Source organism: Sus scrofa, chromosome 13 (assembly GCF_054392235.1).
Source record: "Sus scrofa isolate SSC_HxYL_T2T_F1_AM1 chromosome 13, Sscrofa_HxYL_maternal_Yorkshire_Landrace_v2.0, whole genome shotgun sequence".
NCBI lineage: Eukaryota > Metazoa > Chordata > Mammalia > Artiodactyla > Suidae > Sus > Sus scrofa.
The window spans coordinates 104,717,510-104,736,998 of record NC_139395.1 but is presented as its reverse complement, the minus strand read 5'-3'; the positions used below and the strand labels follow the sequence as shown (position 1 = coordinate 104,736,998).

The window sequence follows — 19,489 nt, the reverse complement described above, 5'->3', positions numbered from 1 at the left end:
GCAGTAGACTGCACTGTAAGAGTAACTTGAGTCATGGAGAAAAGGATGGGTTGGAGACAAATGTAAGAAAGAAACTGGGAGTTCCTGTCGTGGCGCAGTGGTTAACGAATCCGACTAGGAACCATGAGGTTGCAGGTTCGGTCCCTGCCCTTGCTCAGTGGGTTAACGATCCGGTGTTGCCGTGAGCTGTGGTGTAGATCGCAGACGCGGCTCGGATCCTGCGTTGCTGTGGCTCTGGTGTAGGCCGGTGGCTACAGCTCCGATTGGACCCCTAGCCTGGGAACCTCCATATGTCGTGGGAGCGGCCCAAGAAATAGCAAAAAGACAAAAAAAAAAAAAAAAAAAAAAGAAAGAAAGAAACTGATTGGATGTGGTGGTAGACCACACACAATAAGGAATAAGGGAATAAGGGACAGGGTGGGCACAAGGATGCCTCTTGTCTTGGAGATAATCAAAGCAGGGGTGAGGTTCTGGGCTCATGGAAACTCCCAGCCACTGCTGAAACAGCACAGCCCATAGTGCTCCCACCTTTAGAGAGACATGGGCAGCCACAGGAATTCTCAGGTCTTCCCAGGAGCTTACAGACTATTTGCAGGAGGGCCCAGTATTCAGAGAGCCCAACTGATGGGGGGCAAAATAATGCTGTAGCAAGGCAGTCCGGCTGATGAGTGTGCTCATTGTCCTTGCCGGCCTGACTGATGTAACTATATTTGGTTTTCCTCGTTAAGTGCCTGGAACCCAGAGAATGATGACTCAAGGACAAAGTGCCTAAGTTGGGCCACTTTCACACATTCAGGGGGAGTCTGGGCCTAGCAAAGAGGCAGGGAAGGTTAGAGAAGAAACTGATCAGGGAGGTGCCAGCTTGTACCCCCTCCCACCGGCCCTGTTTTGTTTTCATTCATAGAACTATCACGGCCTGATATATTAGCCCTCAATTTGGGTATTTGCCTCCAAAATTAGAATCTAAGTTCCATGAAGCCAGGGACCTTGTGTGTTGTGTTCACTTTTTCTTCCTTCAGCACATAGAACAGTGGTTGGGATTTGATAAAAAAGAGACAACTGGCCCAAAATGGAGTCACTTTTGCTAAGCCCATGTCACCAAAACAAAACCTAGTATCTAACGGACTGCTGCATCAACCTCTCCCAGGAATGCAGTCTTAAACTAGTCAATCTGGAATTTCCTGGGCAGCAATAGAAAGGTAATTCCCCTGACAGACCCTGCCATCCACCAAAGAAAAGTTAAGCGATGGCTCTTTCCTTGTCCCTACCCTCTTCTACCTATAAAAGTCTCCCATATCATTCAGCTCCTCAGAGCTCCTTTCTGTTTGCTAGATGGGATGCTGCCTGATTCATGAATCATTGAATAAAGTGAATAATATCTTCAAATTTACTCAGTTGAATTTTTTTAACAGCATATAGTAAGTACTCAATAAACAGTTTCTGAATAAATGTAGAAAAATCAGAGCTCAAATGCCAGGGAGGAAATCAGGAGTACTGAGCTTAGGGAGGAGTTAGATATGCATCAGAAAGGGAGAGAGAGGACTTTAAATCAAATGGGTGGTATACAGAGGAAGGCTAAAGGTGCTTCAGTGATTTCCTTAAGACTGTGAATTTATGGACAACACTGATGAGTTAATCCCATATAGAGGGCCAAAGCAGACACAGTCATTGAGGCAAAGCAAAGAGTTAATCATAACATTAAAGATGAATCAGGCAGGCTTGGATCTAGTTCAGATATTTGAAACAGGCACTTTTATGCAAGGTTGCTCCTAACAGATTGAGTTAAAGCCCTTTAAACGTACATAATTTTCCAGGCAAAAGGGTTGGAGGTAAGAAAAAGGAGCCGGATAAAGGTGGCTCCATGGTCTAAGGCATGGTTTTTATCAAAGGGTAAGAAAGAAGTTTAGTTTTTAGGAAGGTAAGTGGATTTGCAAAGGCATTTTAAGGGACAGGGAGGAAGTGGCTGGGGATAAGACTGGCAAAATAGATTACACCTACACTGAGAGGCACCTTGTGGGCCCAACTGGAAAGTTTGCTTATTTTTTGGCTGTGCCTCTGCAGCCAGGGACTGAACTCACATCACAGCACTGACCTGAGCCACGACAATGACAATGCTGGACCCTTAACCAACTGAGCCACCAGGGACCTCTGAGAGTTTGTTTCTTATTCCTTCCCATGGGAGAAGAGGTAGGCAGGAAGCTTGCAGAAGTTCTTTTCTATCAAACTAGTCACATAATCTGTTTTTGTTTTGTTTTGTTTTTGCTTTTAGGGCTGTACCTGTGGCATATGTTCCCAGGCTAGGGGTTGAATTAGAGCTGCAGCTGCTGGCCTATGCCACAGCGCCACAGCCACAGCAACACGAGATCCTTAACCCACTGAATCCCACCCAGGGATCAAATCCAAGTCCTCATGGATCTTAGTCGGGTTTGTTACTGCTGCACCACAACGGGAACTCCTGTTTTTGACTATTATTATTATTATTTTTGTCTTTCTGCCTTTTCTAGGGCTGCACCTATGGCATATGGAGGTTCCCAGGCTAGGGGTCTAATTGGAGCTGCAGCCGCCAGCCGACACCACAGCCACAGCAACTTGGGATCTGAGCCCGGTCTGCGACCTACACCACAGCTCACGGCAACGCTGGATGCTTGACCCACTAAGCGAGGCCAGGGATCAAACCTGCAACCTCATGGTTCCTAGTCAGATTTGTTAACCACTGAGCCATGTCAGGAACCCCATGTTTTTTATTATTTCTGAAGACAAACCTGGTAGAAATGTGTGGAAGAGCCCTAGGAAAGAAGTAATATTGAGGGTGTGAAAGGACTACAACAGAGTTAGGAGACTTTGCAATAAGAGAAACAACAGCAAGAACAGTAATAGCTAGGGAAGAAGGGAAAGATCAAATATGCCAGATATTCTGAGGAATAATCTACAAAATGTGGTCACTAATTGGGTATAGAGGTGGACAGAGAAGGGGGAATTTCTACTAACAATTTGTTTCTGGCTTTGGAGATGGTGAAGACTGCAAAGTCACTGTGTTTGAATGAGGATACTAAAGGGGACAAGTTTAGGAAGAAAATAAAAGATACATAAGTTGGAAGTATCTGTGGGATGTCCAATTTTTAAATGATTTTACTTGGTAATTGGAGATATGCATCTTTTAAGAAAGGTTGGAATTTGAGAGTCATGAATATGGGAGTTGAAGTAATTAGTGAATAAGGCTTCCTAGGAGAGAGAGGAGGACAAAGGATAAAATCTCAGAGGACCCCAACATTCAAGGAAAGGTAAAACCCCTCTATAGTCAATCACATTTACATCCTACAAAGTAGGAACAATCATATTCAAATATATGTTTTATACAGCCAGAGAATAACTATCACAACATGTTGCTTCATTGCATTTCAGTTAAAGGCTATCAAAATACTTAACATCTTATCAATGAAAAAAAATGTGTGTATGTAGTAGGGAAGAAGGAGGAGAGGGAGATGAGGTCGAGTTCATGATACAAAGGAATGCCCTGGAAGAACAGATAGAAAGTTTCAACCCAGAGAATTTCAGCCCACTCAGTGTGGCTTTCTGCTTCTAGCTGTGGGTGCTAAATTTCTAATATTGCCTTGAGAAAATCTCATTCCCACTGCTTCAGGAACTGGTTTTAGAAAGATTCTTCTTTCCTATTTTAATCCTCATATGACAAGATAAATGAGCCACTGCTACAAAATGAACCTAAACATTTCTATCATTTTAGCTATAAATGGGGACAAGAATAGACCTCCTCATAAATTGTCTTATTTTCTTGCAGTGCCTTTAAAGAGAAACGATGGCTTCAGCAGTTAGGAATAGCAAGAGTCCTAGCCAAAAAGAGCATTTCTAACCTGACTACCCAAGGAGGCCTGGCAGCAGGTGAAAATCCTCCAGAAATTGTGCTTTGAAAAGTCATGACAACCCCAGTTTGGATGAAGACCCGGTCAAACAGAACATCTAGTCTAATGCCAACATTTCTAACAACAGCTCTAGTATCAGAATTTCTTTTTCTTTTTTTTTTTTTTTCGTCTTTTTGCCTTTTCTAGGGCCACACCCGCAGCACATGGAGATTCCCAGGCTAAGGGTCCAGTCGGAGCTGTAGCCACCAGCCTACATCAGAGCCATAGCAACAAGGGATCCGAGCCACGTCTGCAACCCACACCACAGCTCACGGCAATGCCAGATCCTTAACCCACTGAGCAAGGCCAGGGATCGAACCCGCAACCTCACAGTTCCTAGTCGTCGTTAACCACTGCGCCACAATGGGAACTCCCAGAATTTCTAATGACTGTTTTCATGCTACGTGACTATCAACAGCATATTAATGTTCAACATCATGTTTTCTAAGCCTCCATCACCCTAAGTGAAAATTTAGGGCATTTATTTTTGCATAAAGAGTCTGAGGAAGAATTCATAAGAAACTGAGAATATTAGTTGACTCCTAGGCAGGGAAACTGGGAAACAAGGATGTGAGAGAGAATGTTTACTGTTTCTTTCTCTTTTTTTTCTTTCCTGAGATTTTATTCTGATGTTTTTTTGTTCTTTAAGCCCCATGAATGTAGTTGCATATTAAAAAATTAATTTAAAACATTTATATAGGGAAAATCTCTAGGAAAGTTACAAATATCCTCTAAGTCTAGTACTGGTCTCAGACATCTTTTGAATTTCTGCTCAAACATTCCTTTCTATTAATTTTTTAAAATTGAAGTAGAGTTTACATACAGTGAATTGCAAAGATCTTAAATGTTAAGATTCAAAAGCTTAACAAATATAAACATCCGTGTAACTAATACCCCAATCAAGATGTAAACACTTCCATGACCCCATAAAGTTTGTTCAAGCTCCTGAGTCTATCCCAATCCCTATAGACAAACACTATTCTGATTTCTACCTCCACGCATAACATTTCCCAACTAAAGGAATCATACGGATATTCACTTTTGTGTCTGGGTTATTTTTGCTCAATTTAATCTTTTGAGATTCATTTACATTGCTGTGTGTATTGCAGCACATTCTTTTTTTTTCCCCATGAAGTAATATCCCTTTTTTCATTCCCAATATTGGAATCTTTTGCCTTATTTATTTTTTTGGTCGCACTTGTGGCATGTGGAAGTTCCTGGACCAGGGATCAAACCTGTGCTACAGCTGCGATCTCTGATACTGCTGTAGCAATGTCAAAACCTTAACCTGCTGCACCACAAGAGAACTCCCGTGGCTCTCTTCATTTTATTAATGGTGTCTTTTGATGAATGAAAGTTTTTAACTTTGATGAAGTTACAATTTATCATTTTTTTCTTTTACGCTTCATGCTTTCTGCCTTTTCTCTAAGAAACCTCTACCCACCTCAGAGTCATGAAGATATCCTCATATGTTTTCTTCTAGAAGCTTCACAGTTTTAGCTCTCATTAGGTCTATAATCCATCCTTAAATACTTTTGTGTGTCATGTGAGATGAAGGTCAGAATTCTCTTCTATAAGTTTATCAAATTGTTTTGGTACAAGTTGTTGAAAAGACAACTTTCCTTTCCCCCATTGAATACCTCAGCACATTTGTCAAAAATCAGTTTATAGGAGTGCCCATCATGGCACAGCTGAAATGAATCCGATTAGGAACCATAAGGTTGAGGGTTCAATCCCTGGCCTCGCTCAGTGAGTTAAGGATCCAGTGTTGCCATGAGCTGTGGTATAGTTTGCAGATGTGGCTCGGATCTGGTGTTGCTGTGACTGTGCCATAGGCCAGCAGCTGTAGCTCTGATTCAACCCCTAGCCTGGGAACCTCCATATGGCGTACATGCGGCCCTGAAAAAAAAAAAAAGAAATCCAATTTTTAATATGTGTAAGGATCTATTTCCAGACTTTATATTCTGTTCCATTGATGTATTTACTTTTCCTTATGCTAATAACTCACTGTCTTAATTACTGTAGCTTTAATGTGGGTCATGAAATCAGGTAGTATGAACACTCCAACTCTGTTCTTTTCCTAATGTATTTTGGCTATTCTCAATCCTTTGAATTTCCAAACAGATTTTTCAAATAAACTTGTCATTTTTGGGAGTTCTGTGGTAGCTCAGTAGTTAACGAACCTGACTAGGATCCATGCGGATGTGAGTTTGATCCCTGGTATTGCTCAGTGGGTTAAGGATCCGGTGTTGCTGCGAGCTGTGGTGTAGGTCACAGACATAGCTCAGATCCTTCGTTGCTGTGGCTGTGGTGTAGGTTGGCAGCTGTAGCTCCAGTTTGACCCGTAGCCTGGGAATTTCCATATGCTGCAGGTATGGCCCTAAAAAGCAAATAAAGAAATAAATATATAAACTTTCCATTCCCTATGAAAAAGCCTGTTGGGATTTTGATTGGTCACACTAATATCTTAATAATAATGAATCTTACAACCCACAATATATTTCTTTTCTTTTTTTTTTTTTTTTTGTCTTTTTGCCTTTTCTAGGGCCGCTCCCATGGCATATGGATGTTCCCAGGCTAAGGGTCTAATCAGAGCTGTAGCCGCCAGCCTACGCCACAGCCACAGCAGTGTGGGATCTGAGCCACATCTGCAAGCTATACCACAGCTCACAGCAATGCCAGATCCTTAACCCACTGAGCAAGGCCAGGGGTCAAACCTGAAACTTCATGGTTCCTAGTCGGATTCATTAACCACTGAGCCATGACGGGAACTCCACACAATATATTTCTTTATCCATGGTATATGTCTTCCTTGAGATCTCTCATTAATGTTTTTGAGTTTTTAGTGTAGAGGCTTTACAAATCACTTGTTAAATGTTTTCTTAAATATTTTATATTTTTGATGCTATTTGCTATGAAGCTTTTAAAGATAGATTCTGTTACAATAGTCAGAGGCACCTAAAATCTAAAACTCTTTTAAAAGTTTTAAAATCTAAAACTTTAGGGAGTCCCCGTCATGGCTCAGTGGTTAACAGAATCCAACTAGGAACCATTACGTTGCGGGTTTGATCCCTGGCCTTGCTCAGTGGGTTGAGGATCCGGTGTTACCGTGAGCTGTGGTGTAGTTTGCAGACATGGCTCGGATCCCGAGTTGCTGTGGCTCTGGCATGGGCCGTCCACTACAGCTTCGATTGGACCCCTAGCCTGGGAACCTCCATATGCCGTGGGTGCAGCCCTAGAAAAGGCAAAAAGATTAAATAAATAAACATAATAAAATTAAGTTAAAAATACCTTTAGACACCATATACAAAAATAAATCTCAAAATGATTAAAGGGAGTTTCCTGGTAGCTCAGCAGGTTAAGGATCCAGTGTCTTGGTTGCGGCACAGGTTCAATCCCCAGCCTGAGAACTTCTGCATGCCATGGGTGTGGCCAAAAAAATGGATTAAAGACCTAAATGTAAAGCCAGATACTATAAAACTCTTATAGGGAAACATAAGAAAAACTCTCTTTGACATAAATTGTAGCAATATCTTTTTGGGTCCGCCTCCCAGAGTAATAAAAACAAAAATAAGCAAATGAGACCTAATTAAACTTAAAAGCTTTTGCACAGCAAAAGAAACCATAAACAAAATGACAACCCACAAGTAGGATAAAATATTTGCAAATGAAGAGACCAACAAAAGATTAATCTCCAAAATATACAAATGGCCCATGAAGCTCTACATCGAAAAACAAAAACAAAAAAACCCAACCCAATCAAAAAATGGGCAAAGATATAAATAGACATTTCTCCAAAGAAGACTTACAGATGGCCAAAAAGCACATGAAAAGATGCTCAACATCACTAATTATTAGAGAAATGTAAATTGAAACCACAATGAGGTATTACCTCACAGTGGTCAGAATAGCCATCATCAAAAAGTCAAAAAAAAAAAAAATGCTGGAGAGGGAGTGGAGAAAAGAGAACCTGCCTCCCTGTGAGTGGGCACATAAACTGGTACAACCACTATGGAGAACAGTAGGGAGTTTCCTTTATTTATTTATTTTATTTTTAAATTTTTTTTGTCTTTTTGCCTTTTCTTGAGCCACTCCTGTGGCATATGGAGGTTCCCAGGATAGGAGTTGAATCAGAGCTACAGCCACCAACCTACGCCAGAGCCACAGCATCTCGGGATCTGAGCCATGTCTGCAACCTGCAATACAGCTCAGGGCAGCGCTGGATCCTTAACCTACTGAACGAGGCCAGGGATCGAACCCACAACCTCATGGTTCCTAGTTGGATTCATTAACCACTGCGCCACGACAGGAACTCTGGGAGGTTCCTTTAAAAGGCTAAAAATAGAACTACCAAAGGGTATCTATCTGGAGAAAATCTAGCAATGGGTATCCATCTGGAGAAAATCATAGTTCAAAAAGATACATGCACCCCAATGTACACTGCAGCACTACTGACAACAGCCATGACATGGAAGCAACCTAAATGTCCATCAACAGAGGAATGGATAAAGATGTGGTACATATATACAATGGAGTATTACTCAGCCATAAAAAATGAAATAATGCCATTTGCAGCAACATGGAGGTGGACCTAGAGATTATTATACGAAGTGAAGTAAGTCAAACAAAGACAAATATCATATGATATCACTTTTATGAGGAATATAATTTTTAAAAATGATACAAATGGGAGTTCCTGTCGTGGTGCAGTGGTTAACAAATCTGACTAGGAACCATGACGTTGCGGGTTCAATCCCTGGCCTTGCTCAGTGGGTTAAGGATCTGGTGTTGCTGTGAGCTGTGGTGTAGTTTGCAGACACAGCTCGGATCCCGTGTTGTTGTGGCTCTGGCGTAGGCCGGCGGCTACAGTTCCAATTACACCCCTAGGAACCTCTATATGCCGCGGGTGCGGCCCTAAAAGACAAAAGACAAAAAAAAAAAAAAATGACACAAATGAACTTATTTACAAAATAGAAACAGACTCACAGATTTCAAAATAAACTTGTGGTTACCAAAGGGGAAATGTGGTGGGGAAGGGATAAATGAGGAATTTGGGATTAACATAGACACACTATTATATTATATATAGATAACCAACAAGGACATATTGTATAGCACAGGGAAATCTATTTAATATGCTGTAATAACTTACATGAGAAAGGAATCTGAAAAAGAAAGGAATATGTATAACTGATTCACTTTCTGTACACCTGAAACTAACACATTATAAATCAACTGTTCTTCAATAAAAATTTTAAAAATACCTCTAGGTTTCTCATTTGATATTATGGATTAGGGCACTTAGAAGTTTAATACAAAAGAAAATACAAAGATGATGCTAGAGAGATGTTGTAAGGCAGCATGTATATAGGTATTAATTCACTGTAGGGACAGTAAGGGGATAGTGACTGGAAGAGGGCCCAGTGAGATTCTGGGGAATTGGTAACATTCTCTTTCTTGATCTGGGTTAATAGGTGTGTTAAATTTGAGAAAATTCAATAAGGAATATTTTTTAAAATGTGCACCCTTTTGTCTGTATGCATTTTCTCTTCAAATTGAAAAAGTTAACAAATAATGAAAAAAAAAATCACAGGAGCTAATTCATGCATTTGGTGCCAGCCTCAGACTCATGAGAAGGCAGTTCATGTGAGTGATGGGTGGTACAATGCCCTTGACAGTAGACTGAATTGAACTGTGATTCCTAGCAGGGAATGATACTATTTCACTTATCATTAAAACACAACCAAGGAAATGCCTGGTGCAAAGATTCTGGGGCTAGAATGCCTAAGAAGGAGAAAGAAATATGGGGCATTATGAGGGAAAAGAAAGGTGGATGAGGTAGAGGATGATAAGAAAAGAACATGAGAGGACAACTGATATCAAGCCTTGTTCCCTGTCAGAAACAACTGAAAGTATGCAAAGTATTTATTCTTTACCATATTACCCCAAGTAAGATAGCATTCAGTAACATTAAAGTCTTATTTTCTTATATTATTAAACAGTTGTAAAGCATTATTATCAACATAGACAGGATACCAAGAGACATTTATTCTGAGCCTGAATCTTAATGAAATCAAAGTTAATTGTCATCTTCTCTTTGCTCCAGGTCATACGTAAATCACTTAGGTATTACCACTCATCACACTGTACTGAAATTACTTGACTGTTTCCTTCACTTTACTCTCATCTCCTAGAGGGCAAAGACCTTGTTTTATTCATCTTCAAATTGACAAGGCATAGCATATGCTTAAGCCTCTGATTAATTGCTCTATAAATATTTGTTTAAGTAAATGAATAGATTTTAGGATGATTGTGCACACAGAATTCTCAATGACTTGTGCATACAAAATCTGCTCCTATAAAATATAAATGTTTCAGTTTACAAATCATTAATTTGCTTCATCAAAATCAATTTCTTAATATAATTTTATTAATTCATCTGAGCATCATAGCAGCCCTGCATGGCACAGAAAGACAGTCATCATTAAAAAACCCATTTTACATATGAAGAGGCTAAATTTATAACATATAAAAACAACTTATCAGAGGCCCTCTAGGTAGTCAGTGTCAGAGCCAGATTTGGAACATATACTTTCAATTTTTTACTCAGGTAATTACCTCTGAACAACTACATGACACCTGGTAATGGAAAATCACTCTATACCTTATCCTAGGGATATGTAGAGGGGCTGATTTCCCCTAGCTATAACTTGAATTTCTGACTACTGTCCTTGACCAACCCATTCTGTTAATCCTTATTTCCTACCTTCATTCTCCCCTCATCACTCCCAATTCAGTCCTTGAAATCACAGGGAAGAAATGCTATATCATATTGGCATAATATTATACCCATTTGTAGACTCAATTCAGCATTCCTTATTCCCCATACAATGGGAATTTTCTCAATGCACAAACAAAACCTTCTTCAGAAAATGCCATTTTTGGAGTTCCCGTCATGGCTCAGTGGTTAACGAATCCAACTAGGAACCATGAGGTTGCGGGTTCGATTCCTGGCCTTGCTCAGTGGGTTAAGGATCCGGTGTTGCCGTGAGCTGTGGTGTGGGTTGCAGGATCGGCTCAGATCTGGTATTGCTGTGGCTGTAGCGTAGGCTGGAGGCTACAGCTCCGATTGGACTCCTAGCCTGGGAACCTTCATATGCCTCAGGTGCGCCCGTAGAAAAGACAAAAAGTCAAAAAAAAAAAAAAAGCCATTTTTGCTTATCTGCAACTTATAGTCTAAGTAAAAATTGTGCTCTCTCTGCAAATGCTCTTCAAGACCTAACAAGATTAAGGACCTGCCTTTCTATACCCCAGTGGAGGAGACAATTTCAGTTTCAGTCAGATGTGAGGGATGAGGTAGACACAGAGAGCAGAGCTAAAACAAACAAACAAACAAACAAAAAAAAAACAAAACTCTTCCAACGTTCACTTCTGCTCAGGAGACTTGAAGTATAGAAAGCTGTCTCAATCCTTAGATATAACCACAGATGTGAAGTCTCTCTTTTCCCCTACCCTTTCCGCCATCAAGAGGGTGATATTTGAAGAGTCACATTCCTATCGATGAGCAATTCTGTAGTGTAGTTTCTTATATTTAAAACCACAGCAGATGGGAAGAGTGAGTTGGGAAAGGAACTGAATTCTCACACTATCCTCAACACATGACATTAAAGAGAAGCATAGTCATTGGCCTACTTTCTTCCTCATCTTTATCAAGTTCTGATACAAACCTGTTACAAACCTTCAGCTTTCAGCCTGCTGTGTAGAATGATGAATTTTGGAGCATGTGATCAAGGGATCTGACCTTCTTTCAGCTCTGTCACTGGCTTATAACGTAATCTTTGGAGCTTCGATTCTTCATCTGAACAAATGATATCCCACGCTGTAAAAACGATCCACCTGTACAAACAATGCCATGGCTACTGAGCGCATTAAATGAGATAGATCAATATAACATACACAAAAACTCCGTGGAAACTAATAACTCTATAAAAGTTACTTTCAGTTGCTTGGCCTGTCTCGCAGTTTCCTTTTCATCTAAAGGGAACAATAATGGTACTTACCTCATAAGGTTCTTGGGAACTCTAAATAAGTTAATATATGTAAAGAACATTTCCTGACATAGTACTTAATTAATGTTAGCGATTGACCTTATTAATGTAAGCGCCACAAGGGGGCGTGTCGAATTTTAAACTTCTCTTCATCCTCCACAGAGCCTAGCGTCCTGCGCCCAGCAGAGGACCTCTCATTTGAGAACAGAAGAACCCTCTGATCCCAGTATGCACCGCGGCAGAAGTTTGCGAGTAGGACTGCCGAAAGCCGGAACTCAAAGCTCGGGGACGCTGAGGCGCCGGAGTCTCTTTACGTTTGGACAGAAGGCCCGGAAGTGGCGAGGGCGGGGATAGTGCTGCGGGTTGAAATCCGCATACCGGTGAAGATGCTGCTTGACCTGTCCGAGGAACATAAGGAGCACCTTGCCTTCCTGCCGCAAGTGGACAGCGCAGGTCAAGGGCGAGGCGGCAGAGGGTGGTGCTCTGCGCTCTGGGGAGGGGATCGGTGTCGTGGGGCGGGGGGAACCTCACGGTCTCCTGGCTTCCGTTGCAGTGGTCGCCGAGTTTGGGCGAATTGCGGTGGAGTTCCTGAGGCGAGGCTCGAACCCCAAGATCTACGAAGGCGCTGCGAGTAAGAAAGGGAAAGGTGCAACCTTGCAAACTGCGCGGGGAAGTGCGGGCCGTTTTCTGTTGCCCTGGAGACGAAAGGATTATTGAGAATCTAAGGGTTTATTCCCGTTGTAGCAGAATAAAACAGAAAGGCTCTTCCGTTAGGGCGCAAATCCTGCCGGTCCTCTAAGTATTGTTTTTTAAAGCTTGTATTAAGTCGATTTCATCAGGTGTAAATAGACATACCATCTGCCAGAGTTACCGTTGCTTAAACGCACCCAAGTGTGTGGAATCGATGGGTGAACCATAAATATGCAAGTGTTTAGTTATTATTAGGTTTTTTAAATTTTTTACTAAAGTATAATTGATTTACAATGTTACGTCAACCTCTGCTGTACAGCAAAGTGACCCAACTATGTATTTTCTTTTTCTCATGTTTTCTTCCATCATGTTCTAGCACAAGTGATTGGATATAGTTCTCTGTGCTGTGTGGCAGGACCTCATTGCTTATCCATTCTAAGTGTAATAATTTGCATCTGCTAACCACAAACTCCCGCTCCATCCCATTCCCTCCATTCCCACCCGTGGCAATCACAAGTCTATTCTCCATGTCTGTGAGTCTGTTTTTGTTCGTAGGTAGGTTCATCTGTACCATATTTTAGCTTCCACATATAAGGGATATCACATAGTATTTGTCTTTCACTTTTTGACTTAGTATAAGAATCTCTAATTGCATCCATGTTGCTACAAATGGCATTATTTCATTCTTTTTTATGACTGAGTAGTATTTCATTGTGTGTATGTCACACATCTTCCTAATCCATTCATCTGTCGATGGCCATTTAGGTTGATTCCATGTCTTGGATATTGTGAATTGTGCTGCTATGAACATAGGGGTGCATTATCTTTTTTAATTATAGTTTTTCAGGATATATACCCAGGAGTGGGTTATTATTAATTGTTCAAACATCTGCTTTTGCTGAAGTATTCCTTCCTGCCTCCCCCTACCCCGCACCCAGAGGAAGGGTGGTTTCTGACATTGTCCCTTCTGCCAGGCTTGAAGTAGCTGTGCACTCAAGAGAAGGACTATGCGCCTGGTATTGTCTTCACAGGTTTGCATTTTGTAAAGAAAGTTATGTGGTGGGAAATACAGAAGGCATTTGACTGGGAGTGGAGAATGAACAGCCTCCTAAATGAACAGGAGGCTGTTACTAACTCATATTTTACTGCAGTCTTTGAAAACATGGAATAACAGATAATATTTATTCTTAAGAGTTTGAATAAACGAGTAAATGCCACATATTTTACTTGCTCACTTTTCCTGTTTTTCAGGAAAACTTGGTGTGAGTAGTGACACTGTACAGCATGGTGTGGAAGGATTAATATACCTCCTCACTGAAAGCTCAAAGCTCATGGTAAGGGATTCTATGGACTGTTTTGTATTACCTAGATCTTAAGAAGGCTCAGTGTACTTTTTTTTTTTTTTTTTCTTTTGTCTTTTTGCCTTTTCTAGGGCCACTCCCATGGCATATGGAGGTTTCCAGGCTAGGGCTCTAATCAGAGCTGTAGCTGCTGGCCTACACCACAGCCATAGCAATGTGGGATCCGAACTGCATCTTCAACCTACACCACAGCTCACGGCAACGCTGGATCCTTAACCCACTGAGCAAGGCCAGGGATGGAACCCACAACCTCGTGGTTCCTAGTTGGATTCGTTAACCACTGAGCCTCAACGGGAACTCCAGACTCAGTGTACTTTACATCTGTCCTGGCAGGATCTGCCTATTTCAGTAAGGTTACTGGTTTATAATTGATTTAGTGAAGTTATACCTAAACAATCTGACTATAAGTTGATGTGCTGGTATGAAAACCTTTTGTTAGTATAAATTAGAATTGCCTCTAATTTTGCATGCTATTAACCATATACTACAGTATATATCCTAAGATGAGGGAGAATAAAATGATTTAATTTTTTGTATATTATCAGTTTCTGGCTTGTTGGAGAATAGGAGAGAAAACTGGGCATTTTAGCAATTCTGTTTATACTTTAATAAAGTATTTTTCCCATTTTTAAAAAAGTATTACCTTCCCCTTCCTTATTACTAGCTTAGGGATCTTGTACCAGTCTTTATTTCTACATGTTCTTAATAGAAAAAATATTTGAAAAACTACAACTGGCTACATGGGGCTTAACTTAATTATTCATTCTAGTGTTTCTTTAACTTATCTTTCTGTAAAAATCATGAGTGACCCTTGTTAACAGAGATTCCTGATTCCTACCTCAAACCTACTGAGTCATGCTTTCCAGAGGAGGGGCTTGAGAATTAATGTTTTTCCAAGATGCTTCAGGTGATTTTTAAGATCAGGTAAATTTGGGAACCTACACTAGAGGCTCAGCATTTTGATAGCACATCCTAATGCTGGAAGTGATTTGAGAGGTTTCCTAGAGTGTTACACTTAGAGGTGGTTCGCAGCAAATGCCTTGTTCCATAAATCCATGTTCCATCAGTTAATATGGGAAACTCATTTTTGCTGCCTTCAGTGATCCTCTCTGGCCCTATCTAGAGCTCTCCCGGGCTGTTCTCCCCTCCTGATAATATATCTCTAGCCTCTTGCTCTTTGGCTTAGTTAAGTTGAATCTTCTGATAGATTACCTGGTGTGATTGGTCAGCTAACCTAACTGCCTGGCCCCAAGGACCATAAGCTTCTCCATAAAGGTACTGAGCCCATTTGTTTTGTTTAGCTCTGTCTTCCTAGCAGGAGATCTGTCCCATAATAGGATCTCAGAAAATACTGTTGAAGGGATAAAATACCTAAGCCTTTGCTAATATAAACAGAAACAAGCCTAATGACATTAGCAAACTTGAAAAAGAAAGGGTGGAATGCAGGAATTGGAAAAGAGCAAAGAAAGTAGAGTATTGGAATTCCTGTTGTGGCTCAGTGGTTAACGAACCCTACTAGTGTCCATGAGGACACAAGTTCGATCCCTGGCCTCACTCAGTGGGTTAAGGATCCTGAGTTGCCATGAGCTGTGGTGAGGGTGCAGACACAGCTCAGATTGCTGTACCTGTGGCGAAGGCTACCAGCTACAGCTCTGATTTGACCCTTAGCTTGGGAACCTCTGTATGTCACAGGTGCAGCCCTAAAAAGAAAAAAAAAAAAGAAAGTAGAGTGTTAAAGTGGCTGAAAGTGAGTACAATGAAACGAAGAGGAACAAAGATTGTGCTTTTTCTGCCCTTTCTCTACCTTTTTATTCCCTCTGCACTTCAGTCATCTAATAAGGGAGGAAAAGCAAGGCTGCTGATGGCAGCTTCCTTTTTTCCTATTGAAGGTCAATGCCACATTAGGTTTGCTTAGTCCCCAATAACTCTGTCCCATTGGAGAGCCAAATACTGTGGCTCCCTGCCCTTTTTCTCCCGTTCCATTTGCTGGCCAGATATGCAATTTCTTTATGTCTAGTCAGCATCTGAGTATCCCACTATGATTCACCCAAACTAGGAGCCCTTATCCTCTTACTAAGCCTTTTTTTTTTTTTTTTTTTTCACCTATTGGTTCCATTCACCCATTTCTCCCACCATCTACCCCCTGCCTATAGCAATCACCAGTCCATTCTCTGTATTTATGAGCTTGGTGTTTTTTGTCTTCTTTAGGGCTGAAGTTTCCAGGATAGGGGTCAAATTGGAACTACAGCTGCAGGCCTATAGCACAGCCAAAGCAACATAGGATCCAAGCAGCGTCTGTGACCTACACCACAGCTCATGGCAATGCTGGTTCCCCAACCTACTGATGGAGGCCGGGGATTGAATATGCATCCTCACAGATACTAGTTGGATTTGTTTCTGCTGCACCACAATAGGAACTCCTGATTTCATATTTTTTTTATGGCTGGATAAATGTTCCATTGTATATATATGCCATAATCTATCCACTCAATGGACATTTAGTTCAGTTCTATATCAGAGCCATTGTAAATAGTGCTTCAGTGAACATGGGGGTGCATATATCTTTTTGAGTTAGTGTTTTTGTTTTCTTTGGATAAATACCCAGAAGTGGAATCGCTAGATCATAAGGTGGTTGTGTTTTTAATTTTTTGATGAACCTCCATACTGCTTTCAATAGTGGCTGCACCAGTTGACATTCCTACCCATAGTGCACAAGAGTTCCCTTTTTCCCACATCTTACCAATATTTATTTCTTATCTTTTTGATAACAGCCATCCATTCTAGCAGGTATGAGGTGATATCTTATTGTGGTTTTGATATGCATTTCCCTGATGATTTATGATGTTGAGCATCTTTTCATGAACCTGTGGTCATCAGTATGTATTCTTTGGAAAATGTCTATTCAGATCTTCCACCCATTTTTTAATTGGATTATTTTGGTTTTTTACTATTGAGTTGTACTAGTTCTTTATATTTTTGGGATATTAACTCTTTATCAAATATATGATTTGCAAATATTTTCTCATTCAGTGACTTGTCTCTTATTGTGTTGATGCCCTCCATTGCTACGCAGAAGCTTTTTAATTTGAAATAGTCTCACTTGTTTATTTTTGCTTTTGTTGTCTATTTTTATTTTTATGTATCAGAAGCTTAGAATTTGAAATAGTCAGCAAAGATTGCCTTTTACTAAGGAGTGTCATTTCTTTTACTAGACAAAAAAGAATTAGAGGATTTCTGATTCTTTAGTATATATCCAGTATTTCAGCATTTATCAGACAAAAATCAGTTTTGGTGTTCTGTTAAACTTGATTCACTTTTAGATTTCTGAACTGGATTTCCAAGACTCTGTTTTTGTTCTGGGATTCTCTGAAGACTTAAACAAATTGTTGCTTCAGCTTTATCTGGACAACAGAAAAGAGATCAGAACTATCCTGAGTGAACTGGCACCAGACCTTCCCAGTTACCACAGCCTTGAATGGAGACTAGACGTACAGGTATGACTTTTTTTTTTCACCTGACAGCGAATATAAAACTTATTTTAGATTTATGTCCTTAGGTTTGTTGTATTCTTTTTTTTTTTTTCAGGGCTGCACCCAAGGCATATGGAGGTTCCTAGGCTAGAGGCCAAATCGGAGCTACAGCTGCTGGCCTACGCCACAGCCACAGCAATGCAGGATCCAAGCTGTGTCTGCAGCCTATACCACAGCTCATGGCAACACCAAATCCTTAACCCATTGAGCGAAGCTGGTGATCGAACCCGAATCCTCATGTATACTAGTTAGGTTTGTTACTGATGAGCCACCACAGGAACTCCCATACATTCTCTTTTTAATTTTTTTTTTATTGAAGTGTAGTTAATTTACAATGTTTTGTTGATTTCTGCTCTACAGCAAAGTGATTAAGATATATATATATATATATATATGTATATATATATATATTCCTTTTTTATATTCTTTTCCGTTATGGTTTATCACACTTCATATGTTCTAGATACTAACTTTTTTTTTGGTTGTATGTGTTACAAAATATCTTTTCTCAGTTTGTGGCTTGTTTTTTCATCAACTTTAGATATCCTTCAAAGAAATTTTATAGTTTTAATAGTATCAGGTTTTTTTCTTTATGGTTTGTATTTTTTATATCATGTTTAAAAAAATCTTTCCATACTGTAAGGTTGCATTACATTCTGTTTTCTTTTTTCTTTCCAAAGGTTTTAAAGTTTACTTTTCATTTTGAGCTCTCTGATTCATCGTAAATTTAATTTTTGTGTATGGTGTAATGTTTAATGTAATTATTATATGTTCAGTATGATTATTAAATAGTCATTATGCTCTTGTTCTATTTAAAATCAAGCTTGCAAGCAGAAGCCTCAGGCAACAGATTAAACCAACAGTGACTATAAAGCTGCACCTTAATCAGAATGGAGAACACAACACCCAAGTTCTTCAGACAGACCCAGCCACTTTGCTCCATTTGGTTCAGCAATTGGAACAAGCATTGGAGGAAATGAAAACAAACCACTGTAGGAGAGTTGTGCGCAACATCAAGTAGTCCCAGTTTTATAGTTTTCTTCCCTTTAAATCACTTGTGAATTGATGACATGCAGCAATTACTTTTCAAAGTTAATTTTTTAAATTGATAGTGATAAACACAAAAATTTCATAAAATTTCTTTTCCTATCAAGATACTAAAGTCATGATCGAAGGCTAAGTAAAGTTTCTTTCCTGGTGCTAAATGTGGTCTGCTTCTTAACAATCCATATGTATTTTGTATTTTTAATGTGTAAATAAGATTGAATCAACCAGAAGTGAATCTATACTGTTCACATCCTCTGTGTATATAAGTGACTGTCCTTTTTTGATACTTATTTTGACTGCTTATTTTCTTCCTTATTGACCAAAATTTAAAAATAAAATTCACAATGTAATACTACTGTTACTCAGAATATTTTTAGACAGTTTAATGTTTTTGACCTTTAAAAGCACCCCATATATGTGTATATATATATATAACTGATTAACTTTTCTCTATGCATGAAACTAACACAACATTGTAAATCAGCTATACTCCAATAAAATTCTGTTTGTTTGCTTTTTTTTTGAGGGCTGCCCCCGGGGCATATGGAAGTTCTCAGGTGAGGGGTAGAATCAGAGCTGCAGCTGCCATCCTAAGTCACAGCCACAGTAATGCCAGGTCCAAGCTGCGTCTGCGACCTACACCACTGCTCATGGCAACACCAGATCCTTAACCCAGTGAACAAGGCCAGGGATTGAACCCTTGTCCTCATGGATACTAGTCGGGTTCTTAAACTGCTGAGCAAGGGCAGGAACCCCAAAATTTTTTAAAATAAATAAAGTACCTCCATGAGGTTTATACCCACAGAAAAGTGGGAAGTGAATATAAATTTTTTAAGTGTGATATTGTTTAAGCAGTTCTTCATTTTTCTTTGCATGAATATAAGTACTTACCATGT

The 19,489-nt window shown here is 40.0% G+C and overlaps 2 protein-coding genes and 1 long non-coding RNA gene across 6 annotated transcripts in view; 2 read left to right on the top strand and 1 right to left on the bottom strand.

Annotated features, from left to right (window-relative positions):
- The window catches only part of ANKUB1 (ankyrin repeat and ubiquitin domain containing 1), a 35,936-nt gene extending 31,993 nt beyond the window's left edge, over window positions 1-3,943 (top strand). Inside the window, exon 6 of the mRNA XM_005654029.4 lies at window positions 3,797-3,943. Within this exon, the coding sequence (XP_005654086.3) occupies window positions 3,797-3,926 (130 nt within the window). The 3' untranslated portion in view covers window positions 3,927-3,943. The remainder of the gene's footprint in view (window positions 1-3,796) is intronic.
- Window positions 1-12,184, bottom strand: part of LOC102162381 (uncharacterized) — a 36,579-nt gene extending 24,395 nt beyond the window's left edge. Inside the window, exons 1-2 of one of the 3 annotated variants that reach the window (XR_014824197.1) lie at window positions 11,978-12,184; window positions 11,645-11,813 (exon numbers count right to left, since the gene is read on the bottom strand). This is a non-coding gene — a long non-coding RNA (uncharacterized LOC102162381). The remainder of the gene's footprint in view (window positions 1-11,644; window positions 11,814-11,977) is intronic. The other 2 variants (XR_001299763.3, XR_014824196.1) reach the window with 2 other exon arrangements.
- Window positions 12,185-12,305: 121 nt separating this feature from the next.
- Window positions 12,306-18,943, top strand: COMMD2 (COMM domain containing 2). 2 transcript variants are annotated; one of them, XR_014824179.1, is made up of 5 exons: window positions 12,306-12,418; window positions 12,519-12,596; window positions 13,907-13,989; window positions 16,225-17,510; window positions 18,370-18,943. XR_014824179.1 is itself a non-coding variant. In XM_003132482.6 (5 exons), the coding sequence occupies exons 1-5, from the start codon at window positions 12,352-12,354 to the stop codon at window positions 18,565-18,567; spliced, it is 600 nt and encodes a 199-aa protein (XP_003132530.1). In that variant the 5' UTR covers window positions 12,306-12,351; the 3' UTR covers window positions 18,568-18,943. The 2 variants fall into 2 exon arrangements, 1 of the variants encoding a protein (XP_003132530.1); XM_003132482.6 differs by having other exon boundaries at window positions 17,337-17,510.
- The last annotated feature ends 546 nt before the right edge of the window (window positions 18,944-19,489 follow it).

Excerpts from the sequence above, each read along its gene's own strand:
- COMMD2 (XM_003132482.6), top strand. The coding sequence starts at position 12,352 with ATGCTGCTTGACCTGTCCGAGGAACATAAGGAGCACCTTGCCTTCCTG. Across the intron at positions 13,990-17,336 it reads CTGAAAGCTCAAAGCTCATG|ATTTCTGAACTGGATTTCCA; the intron begins GTAAGGGATTCT and ends ATTCACTTTTAG. Across the intron at positions 17,511-18,369 it reads AATGGAGACTAGACGTACAG|CTTGCAAGCAGAAGCCTCAG; the intron begins GTATGACTTTTT and ends TTTAAAATCAAG.